This window comes from Macrosteles quadrilineatus, unplaced genomic scaffold, assembly GCF_028750875.1.
Source record: "Macrosteles quadrilineatus isolate MER2022 unplaced genomic scaffold, UCM_ALF_1.0 Scaffold_6__1_contigs__length_79288215, whole genome shotgun sequence".
Taxonomy (NCBI): domain Eukaryota; kingdom Metazoa; phylum Arthropoda; class Insecta; order Hemiptera; family Cicadellidae; genus Macrosteles; species Macrosteles quadrilineatus.
Genome location: NW_026542599.1, coordinates 34970077 through 34993692, shown reverse-complemented (window position 1 = coordinate 34993692; position 23616 = coordinate 34970077). Strand labels below are relative to the sequence as shown.

Here is a 23616-nt window from a genome sequence, read left to right as displayed (position 1 = left end):
AAGGCTGTAAAATAAAGTAGTCAAGAGAAAGTGAATGCTACCGATGTATTAAATGTGTTACTGCTACTGTAATTGTTTTAGAGGCTATACATATGACTTGAATGTGTTAAAACTCAACTTTTGGTTGAAAACCACTTTGAACAAAGACTATTGTATTAATTGTATTTATTCATTGCCCACATTTGCTCTAATTTTATATTAGACTAGCTGTAACCCGCGGGCTTTGCCCCGTTTAACTTCTTAATTTTCAAGATGATCTCGTTCGCATGGCTCAATCACGTCCTGGTTGAAGTTCGTTCGCTACGCTCACTCACCTTTAGGTTGGAGCTCGTTCGCTACGCTCACTCACCTTTGGGTTGGAGCTCGTTCGCAGCGCTCACTTGCCTTCTGGTTAGCTCGTTCGCTACGCTAACTCGCCTCCAGGTTGAAATTCGTTCGCTACGCTCACTCACCTTTTGGTTGCAAATTAGCTGTTGTCATAAATGTAAAAGAAATAATAGTGCTGCACCCTGTTGGTAATCATTGTAACTTTAATGCTATTGAACATCATAGAACAGAACCAACTTGTTTAATTGAAACAGCTGTTAAGATTCATTAATTCCATTTCTCATAAGGTTAACATGGGAAACTCCAGAGCCACTGGGGCGGAGCCGATTGGACGGATCACGAAATTGATGGTGTATAAACCTATTCCATGACATTCTACACGTATGTACCAAGTTTCGTGGCAATCGGTGCAGCGGTGTCTGAGTTTATCACTGCCAAACAAATATATATACAAACATCCTCTTTTATACTTATAGATTCCAATATTTACCGTTCATTATGAATTCAACAAAGCTTTAAAGACAAAAGACACATATTAAATAATAATTATTTCACCGCCATTGCAACACAATAGGTTATTAGCCAGACAAAGCTTGTTTACACAATATTGGCTGATCGTCAGACGACAATGTGTACAGCCAATGATAGTTGCTCGGTTGCCAATAAATGCTGCTCAGTGTTCACTCCTGCAACAATGTGTTCCGGTTCATTCGTCACAAACACACCGTCAGTTGCTTGAAACTGTACACTACAGCCAATACTGTCTGCATTGCTTTTTTTTCAATTTTGGTTCAATATTCCCTATTGTTATTACTAAACGTGATAGAAGTACAAACTCGTCCATGCTATATTTCCCCTGCTATGCAATTGTTGTGTTTATTTGCAGGACGGTAGCCTACCCAATGTTATTACTGAAAGTGGTCAAAAGAATTTATGCACGTCTCAAAAGTATCCAATTACAATCTGAACTATACTTCACACGATTGAAGTAGATCAAATGAGCAAGGTCTGATAGAAACACTACGAACCCCTGTGTACCATTGACTTTGGATACTTCAAACGTACTTCCATTTGATCATTTTCTTAACCTTCCTTAGGTTTGGATTGATCGAGATCGAGTGCGTGCATTGCTACTTTTTGTGTGAATGTTACAATGTGTTATTCAAATATTTGATCGAGTGTAGGATGCGGTGATGACCTATGTTTCTGACTAAGAATTGTAAAAGTTCGTTGTTTTTACAATGAACCACTTAGAACATTTGCAATGATTAAGCTGGAACAGCGAAACAGCTGGTTTTAGTTTAGAACTATCAAAAAGCTACAGTACTGACTTTTCATTACGAATCGGAGACCTTCTGTTTCCTTCATGAGCCGACAACATACGATAATGTATGAAATACTGCCTAGTGGTTTTATACAAACAGTTCAGAATGTAGAACGGAGTGAGATGATCTATGTAGCTTTGAACTGAGCAAAATCACTTGTTTAATTGACCAGGATTTTTTACAAACACCCAATGGTAATGAACCTCTCCCCAAGTTGCGAACCTTAAAATCCTACTGATTTTTCCTAATCGAACCGGCGACCTTCTGTCTTCGTACAATATTCCATATTCCCTCACTTATTCGGTCTGTTGATCCACTCCACCTTATGATTAACAGCACCGTAAGCGGTATCCATTGCCTAGTTCTGCCTGGCAGCCCAAATATAGCCTGGCAGGCCGTCTGGTAGCCTGGCAGCCGCGCTGTCGTGTCATACCAACCGCAAATCATCTGTCGAGACCACGACACAGTGGCTGACACAGACACATGCGCGGACGTATAAAAATATCCCAGCCATGTGTAGTGACAACTACACGGTGGGTCGTGGATAACAAGCTGTGACGTCATCGGAGAGCTTCACGGATCTTTCACGTTGTATGTTGTTTGACATTTAAAGATTGCGTGAAACAGCATTTGTTATAGCTTGTTCGTAACGCTGACAACTGACAAGCATTAGGAAAGGAAGTTGTGTCAGAATCGACTGTAAACGTTTGTACGAGTTATAAACGTATAAGAGTTATTATAAGAGTTATTTTACAAGTCGAAATTATAGTTGTGACCAATACATATCGACTGTCTTCACTCGAAATTCACAGATTGATTTCATTGTCATCAATATAAAATATGTGTACTTTCACTTATATTTACATGTATCATAATTGTGTATAACTAAATCTTACAATCTACTACACACTAGACTGGCGCGGTGCGACGTATATGCATGCGTATATGCGCAATACGCATTACGTAATATCATTGACTGTAATATCAACTGTACCAACCAACGATATAATGGTACCAACCTAGTGCTGATGGATACGAAAATGAAGTATTTCCAGCTTGGATTAGTTATTATGTTTTTATCAGTAGAAACGCAGCTTTGAAAATACATTATTTGAGTGACATGAGTTACACTGGGAGCGAGCTGGTCTAGTGGTAGAGCGCGGGCTCCGGTGTCTGAGGTCCCGGGTTCAAATCCCACCAATCAACAATGGATTTCATCAATGGGATGCTGCAATCCCAGTGGTGGGCTAGAACGATAAATGGGTTCAACAAATCAATAACACAAGCATCAATATACAGTATAATACTTACACGTATAATAATAACTTCGGTGAACAATCAATTACATTGAAATCAATGATTTTAGGTGGTTCCAGAGATTTATGTGATTGAAATATTACAAATGAAAATAAAAACCGGTAATTTGTCACGGAGATCGATTGGCCTTGTTTGAGGTTTGAGGGAGTCTGAAGCCCATCAAGTGATTCTCCTCGCAGTTTGAGGGCTTTCAAGTGTCTTCCGGTTGATAAATTGAGCGCGACCCCCTTCCTTTTACCCCCCCCCCCAGGGGACGTTCGCACATCATTAAAACCACCCCGTCACGCCCAACGATGTAAAAACTACTGGATTGCGCTCTCAGTAGCACTGCGGGCGCTGTTTTCGGTCTAGCTCCCCCCACCACCTACTGGCAGTAGCCGACGCAGCCCATACACTCACCATTGTAAAACGCACCTTTTTAAGTTGCTGCTCTGTTTAAATATATAGATATAAAATATTGCTAATGCATGCCAAACACTTTTTACTATTCTAAACTTTATGTCTTCTTCTTTTCTTGCAGAAAATAGCACATTTGAACTCTTAAAAACCCTACTACATTTTTCCAGTTATTATCGCAAATCTATGCTTGACATTAACGTGAAGGCATACTTTTTTATGACCTATTTTGTAAGATACATTGTCATTAAAATTGAAAGAAAAAAATATCTCGTTTACGTCAAACATAACGTTACCACTGCGGCAAAAACTTAGCAAAATTATTCTAAATGTTTATGTACTATATTTTCGATTAATGAAATAGATTTTCAATTACAAATATTGTACTTTCTATTTCTCCTTTGTAATCACTTATTATTTTACCATGTACAATTTGGAACTAGCAATATCAGTTGTCTAAAAACATCTACAAAACGGGTTTAGTGAATTTGTAGTTTTAATGAATTCAGATGGGCTGATGGGCTATTTTCTGCAATAAACAAAACAGACATAAAAGGTTTAGCTAGTAAAAAGAGTTTGACAAGCGTTAGCAATATTTTATCAATATAAATTTCAACAGAGCAGCAAATAAAAAGTGTGTTTTATAATGGTGAATGTATGGGCTGCGCCAGCTTCTGCCAGTAGATGGTGGGGGAAGCTAGACCGCGCGGCCAACACTGAGCCAGCGATCCATGAGTTGTTTATATCGTTCGTCACGCCCTGGCGGCGACTTTATTGTCTAACTGTCGTGTTATACCGGTCGCGTCCCTCGTTTTATGCTTTTTTGGCCACCCTTAGTTGCGTCAGCTGTGAATACTTGGACTACTGTGTGTACTTTTGTAATAATTGTGTAAAGATTTTAAAGACGTATACGAGCACACAAAACATCAAAATTGTTATAATCACAGAGATTTGGTATAACCACAGACAATATAATACTTTAACCATTAAAGTATTTTACATTAATATTTTACATATTTTTTTACATTAAAGTATTATATTGTCTGTGGTATAACTTAGAAAGCTATTTAAGATATTAAGGATTTGTATACGGTAAAATTGAAATGTTCATTTGTTAAATAACTAAAACGTCTGAAACGGTGACAAAACGATCAATGGAATTCATAGATTTTAGCACGAATACAAGAAAAATACCGGTATGGATCATAAACATAAACAAATGACGTTGTTGGCCCGAATCCTATACTAATAGCATTGAACATATGTTTTGGCAGCTCCATTTAATCAATGTTAAATAATGTTTATTTTCGGGCCAAAAACGTCACTTGTTTATGTTTATGATCCATTTTATTGACTGGATCAATTTCTTTTCAAATTACACTATTTAATGTCTGCTTCTCAATGTTACAGTCGTATATTACCACACTTTAACTTCCAACATCTGAAAAATTGAAATTGAAAGTATCTATTATACATAAATACATTCTTTACTCGTTATATTTCCAAATATAGTTTTTCAATGACAGTAAATGCGAATCCAATACTTATCATGGTGTAAAATGTCCGCAATAACCCCTAAACTTAGCACAAACTGAAAATAGGCCTACTTTGTACTTTAACAGAAAATTATTGTTTTAGTGATCTTGATCTTATTATATGTATTTGATCAAAATACCGATTATAAACATCAAGGATACAACCACTGTTAAAAAAATCCAGTGAAATAGATTGGTTTGTTTAGTTGTATTTTTGACTACTTTGTTTAGTTCGGGTTTTGGATATGTACAAATCCTGTTATTTTCTATATCATAACATTCATAACACAGGATGAGAACTAAAGAGATTTTTCTCTCATCTGTACTAGTTAGTTTCTCACGTAACCATATTTCACATACATTGTACATTGTATTCACGAGGACGAAAATGAACAGATTTGCAAGCAAACCTAACCTCACACCCGTCAATGATTACACACTACACAGTCAAAAAGCGTGCAGGGTCATCACGTGCCATGAATCATGCATTGAACCGTTGATCATGTAGTCAATGATTGTACTAGTTGTCACGCATGCATGCTTGAACAAAGAGGTCATGCATTGTATGAAACGTGACATGCACACGTCATGCTTCATGTGTCATATCCAAAGTTGAAGTCCCGACGTTTTAGGCATCAAACATCTGCATTCTGCGTACTTATAGTAGATTAAATGTTATGCATACACCTTATGCATGCGTATGTGCAAATGAAATGTAGCGACCTAGTAATGTTACATGCTGATGGATACGTAAAATGAAGTATTGCCAGAGATTAAGTTGTTATGTTTGTTTCAGTAAAAACTCCGCTATGAATACAATTTTGAAAATAGGAGTTGTTTAAAATGTTCTTGAAAGTAGAACATTTTGTCCTTTTATGGGGACAATTTTGACTATTTTACTTATAATGATGGTCAATTACCACATAAAAAAAACTTTTATAAGGTTCCATTCTATAAGAAAAAGTTTTTTCTTAAATCTCTAGAAAAGATAAACATATACAGTACACCTAAGTCAATTGAGTAGGCCTAATATGACGACATAAATTTTAAATTGACATTATGTATGAAAAACTAACTATAAAGGCGTAACAAAAATGGAGTATATATATTCCAACAAAATATTCTTACAATAACCGAGCAGGAACGCAATTTCTTATTCAAACGTAAAATAAAACTGTCGTAACAATTCTGGCGAAAAAGAATAAATTAACGCGGCAACCCCTGTCTCACGAAATAGAGGGGGAGAGGTAAAACGCAATGTAGGGGGTGAAGTAAAGTGCATATCAAGCAGTAGCAGGGGTGGACCACCCCTACATTACAGGGTAATGTTCAGGGCTCACCTGCCTAGCTCAAAACGCGCCCCACGGTGCGAATTGTGAAATAAATCATGAAAAACATTTGCCAAGTAAATTATTTCAAAGATTTCTCCCCTGAGGTCTTCGTGTTTAACACAAGCGAGGATATGTTGATTGTGCGTTGGAATTGTCATACGAATTACTGTACAATGTGTGGAAAAAATGTAGGATCAAATTTACAGCTTTTCAGGACTTTTTATTCAAATATGTTCAGTTTGGTCGAGTAATGTAACACAATCGAGGATAAATTGTTGACTAATTCACTTTGTGACTTGTACTTTGTGTTTGTACAACAGGTCTCTCTCTATGTGGGAATGTATTTACGTTACATTACTACATGTGCAACACCAAAACTGTATATTAATGTAATGTTCAGTTGTTTTAGTTAGTTTTTATTATTATTTGTAAATTAGAAAATATTAGCCAGTATTATTGTTAGTTAGGTTTATATCTCGTGAACTCGTTTTAATATTTACATATGAATGTGAAATTCATGTGATGCACTGCTACGATATACGTTTGCAGCAAACCTGAATAGGGCTTACGGTACCGAAATAATTTCCAGTTATCTTATGGAATGAAACTCATTTAAACCACTAGAGGAACATGTTTTGAAACACGAGCAAAAATTACTAAATTTTGATCTACAAATAATAGTTTCGCTCATACTGGAGGGAAGATGAATTTTGATTGATTATAGAACCTCTGTATTGTTTCATTGCTGCCAAAATTACTTTGGAAATGGACCATCTTTCACGAGACTGGAAAGTTACACTTTTATAAGTTTTTAGATGACAATGAAATACAAGTTCTACAACCTAAAGTTGAGACAAAGCCTAGCAGGAGAGTATCTCACACGATATGTTGACGGATATAACGCCAACGTTAACAAACTAGCGAGTTTGGTGGGAGGGTGTATATTTAGCTTCGCTGCTACAATGTCAAAATAGCTCCGGACAAAACCATCCGTGAGCTGCAAGAGCCGATACTGCCAATGATTGCATTAATTGTCGTGTGTAACAAGTCTTTGCATGAAATAATAGCTCTACAACTACTGTATTTTACTGTCAGTACTATAAACTTACTACCGTGTGTCGGTGTAACTGACTTGATATAGATTATGCAAATCTGTTTTTTCAATCCTACAGCAATATATTAGTTCTAATTTCGTTTACATACTATAAATTCAATACCGTCAGCTTGGTGTAGACGACTAAAATCTATTTAAATCAATTAAATCACTATTACTTATTTGAATTGTAAAAGTGGTTTCTTGCCCTGTCAAACCTGAGCTTATTATGGTGTGTTAGTTTCATTCGGGAACGTTTGAGGGAATATTAAATTCAGTCTATAAAACTATTCACTATACCTATGCTACTAATAACAAAATCCCCTTATCTGCAATTGAATATTGTGTTAAAAAGGGTTGCATGAATAAAAAAAAACTAAAAAGAACCCGCAGCACACAAGCTTTACGATTGTCATCTTTGACAAACACATTCAAGACCTATTTCCGTGTTGGGAGCAAAAAGGCAAAGTCTCTGCACTTACCGTATGTAGCATGGCGAACATGCAATGTTAAAACGCCTACGAGACACGCTATTGGGGAATTACTGGGCAAAAATGAGTGTAGTAAGGTATTTATTGTACAGATTTAGTTGGGAACTTTAAGAGCCAACATCCTTTGTGTAGAATTTCAACTTTTCAAGAACAAGACACAATAAGATTTTGTTGCCGAAAAAGCACATAAAGTGGTTGTGAGTGAGAACATGTACAGATTATGATCAGTACGGTTGTACCATGGTTGTACCTGAAACCTCCAGAATGAGTGGACGTATTGGAACAGCTCTGAATTTTAAGAACCGTCAACTTTATAACTCTTAGAATTACAAGAAAAAAAACCATAAGATGTCTCTTATCTGTATTGAAAGGCAAAAAAAATTGTACATTCGGCAAACATTTTGAGAAGAATTCTGTACTTAACTACTATTTTGTTTGAATTTGGCAAGCTCCTTTTCGAAATTGAAAATATCGCAAAGAAGGCACCTTATCAGAAGTACAATAATTCTTCATTGTGATAATACCAAACAATATTTATACAAAAAACATAAAACTACAATCCTACTAAATCCTTAACAAACGAGTTTACGGGGTAAAATACCAGTCTAATAATAAGATTAAACAGTTTAAATCTGATGTACATAGTCATTTACGTTTTACGTTTAACATCAAAATGAAAATCTGTTGTCCGTACCCCATAAGGGTATACGATATATATTTTACTACCCGTACATGATCTTATGTTCGATTAAAAAGTAGGGAAGACACAATCAAAAGCAAGTATACATTATGAATATCGTTAGTATTTTTGATCCACAAAATTAATCTTCCAACTTATTTCAGAATCTCCCTCCTGAAATCCCTCAACATGACAGCTGTTAGAAAATATTCATACGACAATGTGGTGGAAAGGGGGGAGGTGTTTTGTTACAATTTGATAATGACCCGGCGCTCGGGGGTCGTTGTCTCGGGTTTATGTAGATTTCATACTCTTCACTAATGGAAAATCAATTAAACCGTTTAGGAATGCTACTCGACGCTTCATACTTAATTCATGCTTGTCGCCCCCTCGCCGGCCTGTGTGTGTGTGCGTGTGTGCTTGAGAAGGGGGATAGGGATAAAGTGAGAAGAATAAAAGAGGGTTCGTACAGCTGCCGTTTCATCCCCTATGAAACCCGACCCGTCACCGTTGAAGCGATTTTTCCACTCCTAATCATATCTGCCCAGTTGTGAAAACAAGGATCACCCCTTGTGTGGGAGGGTTAGTTTTTGTGTCTTCTAATTCAAAAATGACTTCTTTCACAATAGCAAGTGTCGTGCTTTTATCTTGTCGGTCATTTTGATGTTGATCATGTACTTAAAGCTGAAATAAAGACTGGTTCTGATCATTATTGTTTGGGAAATTAATTGCCGTGTGGCAATCATTATGAAAATAGTTATTTGTGTAACTAGTGAGCAAATTGGCACTTTGCTGCACACGCGTGATGCTAGCTGATTTACTTATTTTCAAGAGTACACGTATAAATAGTAATAATCAGTATAAACAGAATAACAAGTGGATTGTTCTGCAAAATATGCCAATAAAACATTTTCTGAGAATTATGTAACTTTCTTCTTACTTACAGGCAAATAGAATAAATACTTACGCACCAAAAGGAAAACAGTTCGTATGCTCGTTCATTCTTCTTTCTTGATTTTTCAGGTAACAGGTTGAATGAAACACGTTTTGCAGTTTCTGCTCTTTCTTCTGGTATACACATACATTCACAATCACTTTCACTGAGTAGTGAGTTCATTATTTTTAATACTAGTAGTCCCACTTATAATTAATACTAGCTGTACCCGCGGGCTTCGCCCCGTTTAACTTAATAAGCATAAGTGAGCTTGTTCGCATGGCTCAATCACGTCCTGGTTGAAGTTCGTTCGCTACGCTCACTCACCTTTATGTTGGAGCTCGTTCGCTGCGCTCACTTGCCTTCAGGTTAGCTCGTTCGCTACGCTAACTCGCCTCCAGGTTGAAGTTCGTTCGCTACGCTCACTCACCTTTTGGTTGCAAATTAGCTGTTGTCATAAATTACAGAAAATAATAGTGCTGCACCCTGTTGGTAATCCTTGTAACTTTAATGCTATTGGACATCATAGAACAGAACCAACTGTTAAGATTCATTAATTCCATTTAAATATGAGTACTCATAAGGTTAACATGGGAAACTCCAGAGCCACTGGGGCGGAGCCCGAGAGTACGATCAAAATAAAAACAACTTAGTTTTCCTATTTAATGCCTAAAGAATCAGTGTACCAAATTTCAGCCTCCTAGGTAAATGGGAAGTAGGAGAATTAGTGATGAGTGAGTGAGTGAGTGAGTCAGTGAGGGCTTTGCCTTTTATATATATAGATTTCAAATACTACGCTTTAGGCTATGTTCAAACAATGCGTTGAAAGAAAATAGAATATAAACACGAAATGACAGGTTAAATCGTAGTATCAATATTCAATCAGCTGATCATAGTGGTAGTATCTTTAAGTTTTGCCAACCTATTTCAAAGCGTACACGGATTACGTGCATATAATAATAAAAACCACGCTGTTTTGTGTTGTTGTTTGGTTGGAATCCTGGTGTGCAATAAACCGTGCGAAAAAGTATAAACGGTGCGACAAAGTAAGTAAATGCAGCAATTGGCAGCTTTCTGTACTATATTCAGTGCAAGGAAGCCAACTTTGTCGGGTGACTGTAGGAAAAAGATAGTCTATTTGAATTAAAAGCTTAATAGTGTGTTGCATTTCAGAATGTAACCATTATTTTACATATTCTATTTATACTTGATTTCAGAGTCAATCAATTGTTTAGATGTCTAGAGATCCGTTTATTTAACTCTTGGAAAGATTTCATGTTTGTACCTGGGTTATGTTTATGTCACGAACCACCTTGTAGCAAGGTTAATAAATAATTAAGTCTAGAAAAACTTGAATAAAGTATTGGTCAGCAATAAATTCGAACTAATTCCTGTATTGGGAAATTAAAACGTAGCCTAAATTATGTTATTGTTTACTTTAAAGCAGTATTTCCCCATTCCCAATACAAAACTATGTAAACAATTTAATACATCACGATTGAAGATTATCAAATCCAATTAGTTCTTATTTTCAACACTAAGAAACATGTCATCGTCTTGTAAATTCAAAACCGAATCAACATTTCAACGTTTTTAGTTTGATTAATACAGCGTTTACTTTCTTTTCAAAGTAAAATACTACTCACATACACATAATGCATCAGTAGCAACTACAGTAATTACTAAATGTATCGGTTGCAAACAGTAACAGCAATAACAATTAGGCCTATACTTTACAGTAAATAAACATTGACTCTTTCACTTGAGAGCATCCTTCACATAAACAAACATCGTCAGACAGTTATTTGGGTGTTCAAACATCACTTCCGGTGTACGGCGGCGGAAGTGTCAACAATTGCGTCAACTTCCGGTTACACTTACCTCCCCCCCCACCTATATCCCTTCACTCATCAGCACACCACTGATGTACATCCCATTGTCTTTAATATGCTTCACACGTCACCCTTTGGATAGCAGCTGTTGAAGATGTTATAATCTTCATAACGATTTGCTTTGTCTGTAGATATCATTTTGAAATTGATGAAAACGTAATGTAAATTTACAGGCACTGGTGTAAATTATTAAACTTAGTAGACAAAATAGGCTTGGAATATAATATGTTTGTACGAATGGATATACGAAAACAGGCAGACTTTTCAATATTTCCATGGAAAGTTGTGCCTCAGACATTATTATACTGTATATTGTCAACATCAGCGAAGATTCATTTTTCAGCAAAATTTAGTTAACACAATTTTGGTTCATAACAATCAGAACCCAAAATGATTCTTTAAGGACCCAATTTGCCAGCGACTGCTCTGCGACTGAATTGTTGCGGGACTATCGCTCCAGGTTTGGTATCCATTGAAACGAGTGTAGATGCGCACACATGCAACTAAATAGTCGCTGTGTCGCCCAGTCTCACCCCAGGAGTTCAACTACTCGTGGCCAACACTGCCACTAGTGTTTGCTCTCTTGTTGTGTGAAGATTTTAGAAAATTACAAGTATGAGTGTGCGTGATGAGGATGTCTTACAATTAATTGATGAAGTTGAGAAGAGGCCGACTATATTTAAAGTCATTGAAACTGTCCTTTCACAAGTCGCTCACTATATATATAGGATGAACCCAGTATCTTCTCTTTTTCTTTCGCGCGCGAAACTTCAGCAACAAAGCACATACTACGGCTGTATCATTGAAATCCATTCGGAACGCTGTAACGATTAACGAATGTATTTCCAACACGTCTCAAGACTAGATCCGCGACTAAAAAGTTGCCTGTGTGCGCACTCCAGCTCAACTGTCGAGTCGCTAGACTTCAGAGTCTCCGAGAGAGTTGCGCAACAGTCCCCCGATTAGTCGGGCAACTGTTGCGCAACTCAAAATCGCCTGTGTGCGCCTGGCCTAAGTGCTGTGAACTATTTACATAATTTTGATTACGATGCCATAAATTGCACACACGGCAGTGTATGGTTGCAATATAGCTTTCAATTGTTTATTGTCCACTTTTACTCTTAACTGATTTAGTAAAATCGTAGATTAAATATACTGTTTAATCTATGGTAAAATACAATTCAAGTTACTTGCACACAGAATACAATTTCAGTTTAAGTATTGCATATACACTTCAAGTTTAACGCAGATAGACATCATGTCATTGTCAACATCAACAATGATTCATGAAAGTGGTTTACACAAAGAACCAGTACTGTATCAGAATCACGTTTATAGATACCGAATGACCACGCATATTCTGTTGAGACACACACTACGCGACGCGATATATGTGACTGTCGGATGCGGTACTATCGAATGCCACGCTATCGGATGCGACTGTATCGGATGCGATTGTTCGCGCGATATTCTCGCGTGGAGGGGGGAGCGCTGAGAGACAATACACGCAGTCTTGTCGAGCCAGTCACACCGTGCGATTCTACCGCATGCGAGTGCGATTCTTTGACAATAGTGCATCAGTTATATACTTCGTTTGTGTTAGGTCATCATCGTAGTTTTTGTCGGTAAAATGTTTGACATTGAGCATCTCATTAGACTTGTTGAAGACGAGCCCTGCCTTTGGGACAAGAAACTCACTGAGTATTCAGACAGGAACTTCCGCGATAGAGCTTGGCGTACAATCTGTGAAAGGTTTTACCAAGATTGGGATTCGATTGATGTAAAATCCCAAGATGCTAAAGGTAAGAGTTTACCAATCTAATACTATATCTTTAATCTGAAAATTTGCACAATGATTCATAAAACATTTACGACGGCTATGATGTTGATAGATTTGGTAAAAAAATGAGCGTAAATTTTCATAAATTGCCAATTTTAAACAAATATCAATTTAAAAAAATACGATTATCTTTACTCAAATCGTACATTATCAATACATTAATTGTGTCTACAATTATTTAAACTACGATAACATAAACAACTACTGCAGCCTAATTGAAAAAAAGTCCCCAATCTTACATAAACTTTTTTACCAGACAAAAATAATTCAAATAAACTTATAAATTTAAATAAATAGTTTTAAATTGGTTAAATACTTTATGGTGCTAAGCAGGCTAATATATTATTTTATACCAGAATATGGAGAATGTCCAATGGTAGAAAAGCTATGTCAAGGGTAAAGGCTGTTTTGTGTGTATGCCTGTAGTAGTAAAAATCAGTTTTATTTGAAAATTTGACATTTCGTCATGTGTACGAAATTAAATTATAAATGTATGTACACAGAAAAAAGTAAGAATTTTATGAAGAAAAGAATAAATCTTCTCTTTTTGGTAAAAAAAAACTGATAATTTGTTCATGAATCCGTTCAGAATGTAACTATTTTCGATAACAACACTTCTAACTTAGAGCAATGGAAAACTGATTTTCCAAGCAAGGGGGTCAACTGATTTCCCTTGCTCTCAATCAGTTCTCCATTTCACCACTGGGCACATTAGTGTTTATTTACAATGTATTTCTATAGTTTAGATCAGCTGTTTTTACAGTTCAACAAAATGTAATCAGGAAAAGGCCTAGTTAACCTGTGTTTTGTATTGTGGTGCGTCTTTACATAGTACTGCATACTGAATTATACTGCAGAATAAACATAACTTTTTACGTTGATATGTTCGCTATAACCTATTTGCTTTTATTTTTATACTAAAATAATACTAGTAAGGAAAATTAGTGGTTTTAATTCTTCTATGATCTGTTATTCTATTTGTGAATCTTTTTGCACCATTATGAGAAGGGTCGTTCATAATTTGTATTGAAGGTGATTTTCTGGCACTTGCTCCAATTATTCATGTGCTCAACTTATTCTCATCGATGTATATAGTCTGTTGTTAGTCCAAAGTAGGGAAAATCAATGCTTAACCTCGTCTGAGAGAATACCTCTCGCACGTGAAAATGACTGTTTCCTGTGTGAGGAAAACACATGAAAAATGAGCGCCCACACATGAAACGTGCCACCTTCGATACTAAATTAAAAATAATACTATTGCATTGTACGTCAAAAACCTTTTACCTCTATCTGAATTTCTTCAAAACATCCACACAATAAAAACAATATTGAAGTAGATTAATACTTTATATATTTATTACGTTTACATATTTTAATGGCAAGTCTTACATGCTTTTTAATACAAAACCACAAATAATACAAACCGGTCCGGTTGTTTAATGAGTCAAAGTGCGAGTAAAAATCTACATACCTAAAACATACATACAACATTGAAACGTGTTATTAGTTTTAAACAAATGCTGGTGTTGGAAAGACACTGCTCCAGGATATCTTTCGACAACTGGTAAAATATTTGAAATATTGTAGTATTGTCAGTAGTAAACCTCGTATCACAGGCTTCCAAACGTCGTTCCAGTAGTTAGTAGTATAGGAAGGTATCTGAAAAATATTACAGTGAGATTCAGTTTTGTTGGTTTTTAAACCAAATTTGAGACGAATCTATACTTAAAATTCGTATCGATTCGCAACTCTAAAATTCGTAAACAAAGTCTATGTCCTGAACATTAAGTCAGTGCTAGTATGTCAAAGAATTTAATATTTTTCTCAAATTATTTGTGATTTTTTCAGTCAAAGACTTGAAGAGTAAATGGAGAAACATACGAGACACTTTCATGAGATCGCTTAGTAAAAGTGGAGAACCAGGGCATAAAAGGAAAAAATACATCTATAGTGAGCATCTGGAGTTTCTTCTCAATGCTTCAGATAAAAGGCAGACAAATAATGTTGAAAAGACTGACCCAGGTGAAGAATTGCAAGAAGACAACAGCATGGACGAAGATGAACCAACAGAAGAACAATTCGCTTATACCCCAGTACAAACTTCCTATACACCAGTTCAAACATCAAATACTCCCGATGAAACATTATATACTCCAGTTGAGGCATCATATACCCCAATTTCTTCACCTCCACCTCAACCAACTGTCACTCGACTTGAGAAGAAAAAATTAAGAACATTCCAAACGCAGTTATTGAACATTTTAGACACACCAAAACCAAAGCAAGATGACCAGGACGCAGACAGATTGTTTCTTCTATCACTTCTTCCCGATTTAAGATCCTTGCACGATGACGACAAGTATGATTTCAAAATAGGCACTCTGCAGGTGATGCGAGATCTGAAGAGGAAACGAACTGTGATAGAAGATGCTCAAACTAGCTAGTCCGACGTAATTTTGTACTGTATCATAATTTTAATGGTAAGGTTTTATGGGCAAAGTAGAATCTTCGGCAGATAACCACATGGTTTGATTGGCAAAGATAGTGGGGAGTGGTCAGTGGTCCACGTTGGACGCGTTGTACAGTCCATCTTTGGGAACAATGTACAATTCTACAATATACCAAAGAATTAAAGAAAGACCATATTTTTACATAAATTGTCACATGTGATTTTCTCAATACCTTCAAGGTCTGTTATCATTGTTTACCCATTATTTATAGGTAACTCGTTGCTTACTCATACTCGAGTCATGACTTTAACTCAAAATAATGTATATTGTCAAGTACTTACCGTTATGACTGTTGACAACACGCTATAATGTACTTCTAGTAAGGTAATAAATTTATCTAAAAAACAATAATTGTATGTGTACCTACACTTCATCTTCCTTTTTCCACTGTATATTTAGAGTATTTAGACTATACGTCCAAATAACATTATAATAAACTACATAGTTTACTTGAGTTGCGAGTACGTACCTTAAAGTTATTGTCAAACTTTTTTCTGGACTGATTTAATTTAACTTGGTAGCAGAATGGTTTGATCCTATCCAAGGAAACAGCTAATCATAGTCAGAAACAAAAAATTCACAGATCACTCCATTTTGCTATTGTCTTTTAGACATCCCATCAATATGGACCAACAGCTGCTTAGTTTTTATTAAAAAAGAAAATAGTTCTGGAACTTGACAAAGTTTGCGCTAGTGTCTAAAATCATTGACTACATTATAGTCAATGCTATAACTAATTCTCTTGCTCTTGCTTTACTTTTTGTTACTGAAATAGTTGACGTGGTGGAATAAAAGATGTCATAGCTTACAATAAGTGGTCCTGTGTGTTTGAGCTGGTTGTTTAAGTCCGCATATTTGACAGGAATCAGTGTGCAATCTGTCGTGGCTCACTTCAACTACGTTCATTTTGATAACTTAAACATTGGGATGAAATTTCTAGTTCTGTTAAAGGAAAACAATTTATTTACATTCTTTCTGTAAACACGCACCTTCGGCATTTAGGCTGCGTTGTTGTCTGAAATGCAACCTAATGCTGAAGGTGGCGAATTCAACTATACAAATAGGTAATGGGTCAACTAACCGGCCAAGAGGAGGCTATCTCTTATGTGTCTCCAAACATCCGACATTATGCGAAGCGAGCAATAGCAGATTTATAACTTACACAGAGAAAACTGTCTCTCTCACTCCAATGCAGCGGCACTTACGCTATCTCTATCCATCTTCATCGTACAAAGATTTCGCTCCTCTCAACCACAACTGGACCTCTTTATCGCTGCAATAATATCTTCTCTCTTTGACATTCACTAGATCGTATGCGTGATTAGTATTGGACGTGGACCACGGAATCAAATGAAGCGAGCGCATGACGTCCACATGACAGCTGCGATCGAGCGCGTTGCCGCAATCGACCGCCAGGGAGGGACTGCTTCGTAGCCACTAGCTAGTCACTAGCTCTGCAGCTCCGCATATGTGAGCTGTCTACTCGTGCAGTCGGTCGCCGCGCTGCTACTGCAACTCGTTCCTCTTTGTTTTCATTGTGTACGTCCATGATCATGTCGTTGATGTATCTCAGTGAATTTAATATCAAAACGTTCATTGAATCCGTGAAGAAGCGGCCGTGTCTGTGGAACACTAGTCATGTAGAATACCACGACAAAACCAAGAAGAGAAATGCGTGGCAGGAAGTATGTTGTATTATGTTTCCAGACTTCAAAGAAAAACCCGAGAAGGAGCAATATGTTTTAGGTAAGATATATATAGGCTATATACAGTCTATTTTGTTATATTTTATTACCAACTAGCTGCTGTATTACCCGTGCTACGCAACGGGAAAATACCAGTTTCATAATCATTGAAATAGATTTAGAATGCATAATCTATGGGCTATCCCTAGAGGAATCCAGGAAGTGAATAGGCTAATGCCATTCCTAGATATGCGGGCCATCTTTTTACTTAATTTTGGCTGTATTGGTTTAGTATTTTAGTCGTGACAGCTGCCCCGACAGACTGATAGGCAATAGGCATACACCATCTAAATTTTATAATAGCATTTTTAACGAGACTTTCTCTGGAGGACAAACCCCCCCCCAACCACCGTGCCGTGACCAGCGCCTTAGGATCCTGGTCAGAAACCGATGAGAACCTCTTTGCGAAGGATTGGGGTATTGTGGGATAGCCCATCACGTCAACTTTTTAATTAAAAATTAATTGTTTAATTATTTAATATAATTATAAAATTAAACTGTCATAACCTAACCTAACCAACCAAACTTGCTGATAATATAAAAAAGATACAAGATGAAAATCGAATGAAGGGATTTTTATAATTTTTAATCATTATAAAATTGAGCGCTCGCCCAGTGTACGACAGTCTCGTGGCCACGACAGTTGCAGTCGTCCACTGCCACTGTAATTCTCGACTGTCGTGCTCGCAGTGGCGTACACGATCAAATGGGCGCTCCCGCTCGCCCACACTAGGATTTTTTTTGTTGGATGTCGAGTCTTCTCCCCATAGTATATAGTATATAGTCCTAGTTATCGCTGCACCTAGTGCTGTGCATTTCGCATACTGCGTTTGTTTTTCGGAGTGAATAGTGACAAGTGTGAGTGATAATTGCATCAGATGAATTGGCGAATGGATTATAAAAAACAACAACTGAAGTGATAATTGACAATGATGTTTTGATTTTATTAGTGGAGGCAAACCCAGTTCTGTGGGATGAAACTTTAGAGGACTTTAAGGACAGACTCGCCTTTGGCTCGCCCTAGGCCCCCTAGCTGTTAGTCGTCATTTAGAAATTTAGGAGGGGTGAAAGGTCATCACCAAGAAGCCTGGAGAATTCCAAGTCCGTAGCACACATAGAAGTGGTCAATAATGCAATTTCTTAATGCTATGGCCACTTCAAGGACACCTAAAACATAATCCTCTATTAAGAGTCTTTGGAGGCTAGCGGCCGTCTTGGATCATTTCAAACATCCGCTGAAGAGTTAATTATCAGCCAAAAATAGTTTTCAAGCACCAAAGTGGTCATAATGTGAATTTCTATTATACTGTGAGATTAGAAATGTTGTTTTTGGTTTTGAATGTATTTCAAGGGGTTCCATAGAAGCCAACGGCCATCTTGGATTTGCCTCCCTTAAGAATAAAGTTAATTTTGTTAACTATCCGCTGAAGAGATATTTACCACCTCAAAATATTTTTTCAAATACCAAAGGGATTGTAATTTTAGTATACTGTGAGATTAGAAATTTGCTTTGTAGTTCTTTAATTGTTTTATGAGTTAGAACGTCTAGGCTCCAATGACTCTTAAGGGAATAAATAAGTACCAGGTTACCGAACATTGCTCGAGGTGTTTGATTTTATATCGTGTGTTTGTGTGTTTTACGTCAGTGGCATTTTTTACGTTTTGAAAGGGAACTGTCCAAACCCTTGTTTTTGTTCAAGAAGTTAAACAAATAAAACCTACAAGCCTTAAAATATTTTAAGTTTTGCTACGATTCATTATGTTGTAAAGTCATTCGTTTTTGACTTACCTAACGAGCTTTTTCATGTGTAATAGCAATCTTAATCTATATTGAAAGTTTCTGCAATAAACTTTAATATTAAAACTCATGATACATAACATCTGTTGAACGTTATTATGTTAGTCACTGGGATCGCGGAACGTCGCAACTATTTACGAGATCATGGAACAACGCATCGATTCCGGTGGCGAATCGATACATATAATTATTATAATACAGTACATATATATTATATGTATTAGCCTGTATAATCAATGCTCAATAGCATTCATAGGAATGTCCTTTTCCTTTGTACTGTATTTTGTTATTTGCTACTGTACTACAGATGATTTGTTACAAGCTATGTTACAATTCAATTGTTTACATTTTGGTAAAACTGCAATAGCTACTCGACAGTCCATAAAATGTTAAAAATAATTTCATTTTAAGCTTTAAAGAATAACGAATTTTCCCAGAACAAAGCCTAGCATGGATATTGTTTTTAGACTAAAACTAAGAGATTTCAAAAATTTGGAGGAAATCATAGAACCCGGTTTTGTATTCATTGTGTGCAAACTCTACTCATATTATAGCGTAGACGGATAAATATAACCCTAATAGTACATTTTATCTGTTTCAGAGTCAAAGATGATAAAGAAATGGAAAAATTTTCGGGATGCCTATTTCAGGCATTTAAGAAAAAATACCTTTACCCGGGGTTACATATATGGCAAACAAATGGAATTTTTATCCGCTATCGGATCTAAAACTCTAAACACGTGTAGACTTGACGACGAATCAGAGCAAGTGTTGGAAGAGGACCTTGATGATCCTGACGATATGGAAGATCCTGACTCTCGTTCTGCAGAGTCGCCTCCGATTGATGGCGCAGGACCGTCAGCACGTCCCCCCGATACAGACCCAGTAGCAACAACCCCAGCGAGTATCTTCAGCAATCAACCTCCCAATGAAAGTACGCTGGTGATCGAAGATAGCTTTTCACATTTCATGGACTGTCCAGAAGACACCGTTCCTGCTGTACAGCCAAATACCCAAGATGCAGACGACGATAAAAGTTTCTTTGAATCACTATTGCCACTTGTAAAACCCTTACCAATCGACACGCAGCTCGATTTCGAATGAAGGTAATGAACTTATTGCAAGAGGTGAGGGCTTCGTTGACTAATGACCCTTCATCCACTACAGGTTTTCAAGTGCAACAACACCAGATGTTCCATCAGCCTCTTGCCAGTAGCGTCAATACCCACTTGAACCCACAACAACAACACCAACGGTCAGGAAGTCACCAGAACACTCATGCAGCATGTCCGCAACCACTGGAAACTATACCTCCAACTAGTAACCTGTCATTTCAGTGGGGACAGTCTGGTCCACCTCAACCAACTGCGCCTCACTTCAAGAAGAAAGGTATAACAACATTCCAAACGCAGTTATTGAAAATGCTAGACAAACAAAAAACCAAGGAAGATGACCCGGACGCAGACAGATTGTTTCTTCTGTCACTTCTTCCCGACGTAAAATCCTTGCACGAAGATGAAAAGTGTGATTTCAAAATAGGCACTCTGCAGATGGTACGAGATCTGAAGAGGAAACGAACTGTGACAGAAGATGCATAACTAGATAGTCCGATGAAATATTCTTGTTCAATGTAATCTGTCCAATCTTGGTCTTGGGTGGATAGCTGCGTGGTTGAATTGGCAAAGATAGTGGTCGACGTTTTGGATTTGTTGCACAATCCATCTTTGGGACAAAGTAAAATACAAGATATACCAAAGACCAAGTTTGAGATTATAATTCGTGTTTATTTTTACAAGTTTTATAGGTTGTTCATTTTAAGTTATGCAATTCACAAGGGTTTTTTTTCAATTATATCACTTTGTCAAATTCAAGTTTTTATTAAGTTAGGTTATTATCATTGTTTGGCCAATATTTAAAAACTTGACTGATTGTGTTTACCTTTACATAAGTTCTGTTATTTACAATACTCTAGGTTCTCAATTCTATTACGTTGTGAACTTTTAAGTTATATTTTCATGTTTTCATTGTTCAATAATTACTTGGTTACTCATACTAAGTATCATTACTTAGTCAACATAATGTGGATATTAACATTATAACTGTTGACAACACGCTATGTGGTGTACTTCCATTCCATGCAATAAATACACCTTTAAAATAACATTTTATGTGTGGATACCTTATTTACCTTTTAAGTCTATATGCAACTGAAAAATGCAATTTCAGTAATATTATAACGAACAACGTGTAGTTTACTTGAATTACGAGTAGGGACTTACCTATCATAAAGTTGTTAATCTAGACTTGTTATTGTTCTATTTAACTTTGTTCTAGATTATAGAAATAATTTCATCACCAGTCAATGACTCTTGACAGAACGACCTATCAGTTAGAAGCTACACGGAGAATCTTATCTTATTCTACATCTATACATTATACTCACCTGGCGTAGCTGTATCAAGTTTAGAGTTAAAGCTAAAGGTGATGATATCAACCATTGTCTATTTTTCTACTACAATGAGTAGAAAGATAGACAATGGCACAGCTTACTGTCAAGAGAAGGCAATCTCTAAGTTTGATTCTCTACCTCTACTTCCAAACACCCGACACTAGCAAGGAGCAGCTATAATTTACAGAGAGTCTGTCTTTCTCACTCCAATGCAGCGCGCCTCCGTTATCTATCCATCTTCATCGTACAAAGCGTTCGCTCTCTCTCAACCACAACAATGGGCTTCTTTCTCACACGCAATGTTCGCTTCTCTCTCGTCGCCCCCTGCTGCCGTCCCCAGCGTTATCTCACTCGGAGTACAACAATAACCACTTCCCGGGGGCGCGCTCGCATCTCTCTCTCTCTCCCTCTCCCTCCCCCCTTGTCATTAGACACGGCCGGGTGGGTGCACGAGTCAATTAGTTTATTGTTCCGTCGATAGGTAGCGTGTCGAACATATGGTGGCCTCCACGTGCGGGGCTTCAACTCCAAGACACCTTGAGGTTTGAAATCCGAAATGCGCTCTATGGGTTTCCAAAAACTAAAATGTGAAGATATAGGCTATGTGGCCTGTTATATTTTGGTTGGCGTACTATATAGTTTAATTGGAACGCAATGTATACTAATACTAAGTAATACGAATTTGACGTTAGCTTTTGATTGATAAATAGACTACAAGAGTGCAAAAACATATTTTTATATACCGTATTTTGGCATTGCATGTATAAAAGACTGGATGGACACTCTCAACAACATTCGAATTTTAAGGCCTATAAAAGGGTATATCTGGAACTATTCATCTGGATATAAAGGGTGCCATGGAAAAAGAACCTTCCTCTTATATGCATTTCCAATTTAAACACTCTCTTCATAGACCTGTTAAATCCAGGCCCGTTTTTGACCCTGTTAGCGCCCTAGGCACAACTAATAGTAGCGCCCCTTTGCAATATATATATAAGGGTGTCCACCGACCGGGAAATCCGGGAATCATGCGGGAATTTTATGAACCGGGAATTATGTGTGAATTTTGTATTTCTACCTGGAGTTTTCAAATTACCGTGATCGCGCATGACAACAGTTTCCGTGACCGCGGGAGACGATAATAAGTTATGTCTACACTCGGCCGAGAGATATTCAGAATATTGCCACGATCACGGAAGACGATGATAATGTCCACACGACCGCGCGAAACAGCAAGAATTTTACCGCGATCGCGGAAGACGATGATGATCTCCACACAACTGCGGAACATGATTAACATTTTGCTGCAATCGCGGGAGACGATTACCATGTATACACGGCCGCGGGAGACGGTTACGATGTCTACAGGACCGCGGGAGATACAATAATGATTTACTCGGCCACGAGGGACGATCGTAATTATGCCACGATCGCACAAGACAATGATAATGTCCACATGACCGCGGGAAAAAATCAGAATTTTGCCTCATTCACGGAAAACGATGATCTCCATATGTCCACAGGGGATGATTACAATTTTTCCACAATCGCAGGAGACGATTACGATGTCTACAGGACCGCGGGAGATAAGTCAATAAGTCATTTATTTAACCAAAAATAACAATTACATGCATTGATACAATCAATGTCATTTAGCAAAACATACAGTTTCTTGACTTAAATAAGAAATAATAACTGTTCTTTTTTTTTACACTAAGGATACCTATGATCAAACAAGTTTGATAGTTTATTTTAGAGATACAATCATGATTTATACACGGCCACGAGGGATGATCAGAATATTGCCGCGATCACGGAAGACGATGATAATGGCCACACGATCGCGGGAAAAGTTCAGTACTTTGCCTAATTTGCGGAAGAGGATGATGATCTCCACAAGACCGAGGGAGATGATTACCATTTTGTCACAATCGTGGGAGGCAATTAATTTGTT

At 37.1% G+C, this 23616-nt stretch overlaps 2 protein-coding genes and 1 pseudogene across 2 annotated transcripts in view; 2 read left to right on the top strand and 1 right to left on the bottom strand.

Annotated features, from left to right (window-relative positions):
• LOC128996892 (xaa-Pro dipeptidase) overlaps positions 1-23616 on the bottom strand; it is a 275430-nt gene that overhangs the window by 225702 nt on the left and 26112 nt on the right. The gene's annotated exons all lie outside the window — the stretch shown is intronic.
• LOC128996895 (uncharacterized) lies at positions 12865-15793 on the top strand. Its single transcript, XM_054422421.1, has 2 exons — positions 12865-13122; positions 15009-15793. The coding sequence occupies exons 1-2, from the start codon at positions 12951-12953 to the stop codon at positions 15602-15604; spliced, it is 768 nt and encodes a 255-aa protein (XP_054278396.1). The 5' UTR covers positions 12865-12950; the 3' UTR covers positions 15605-15793.
• Positions 17087-21116, top strand: LOC128996893 (uncharacterized; annotated as a pseudogene).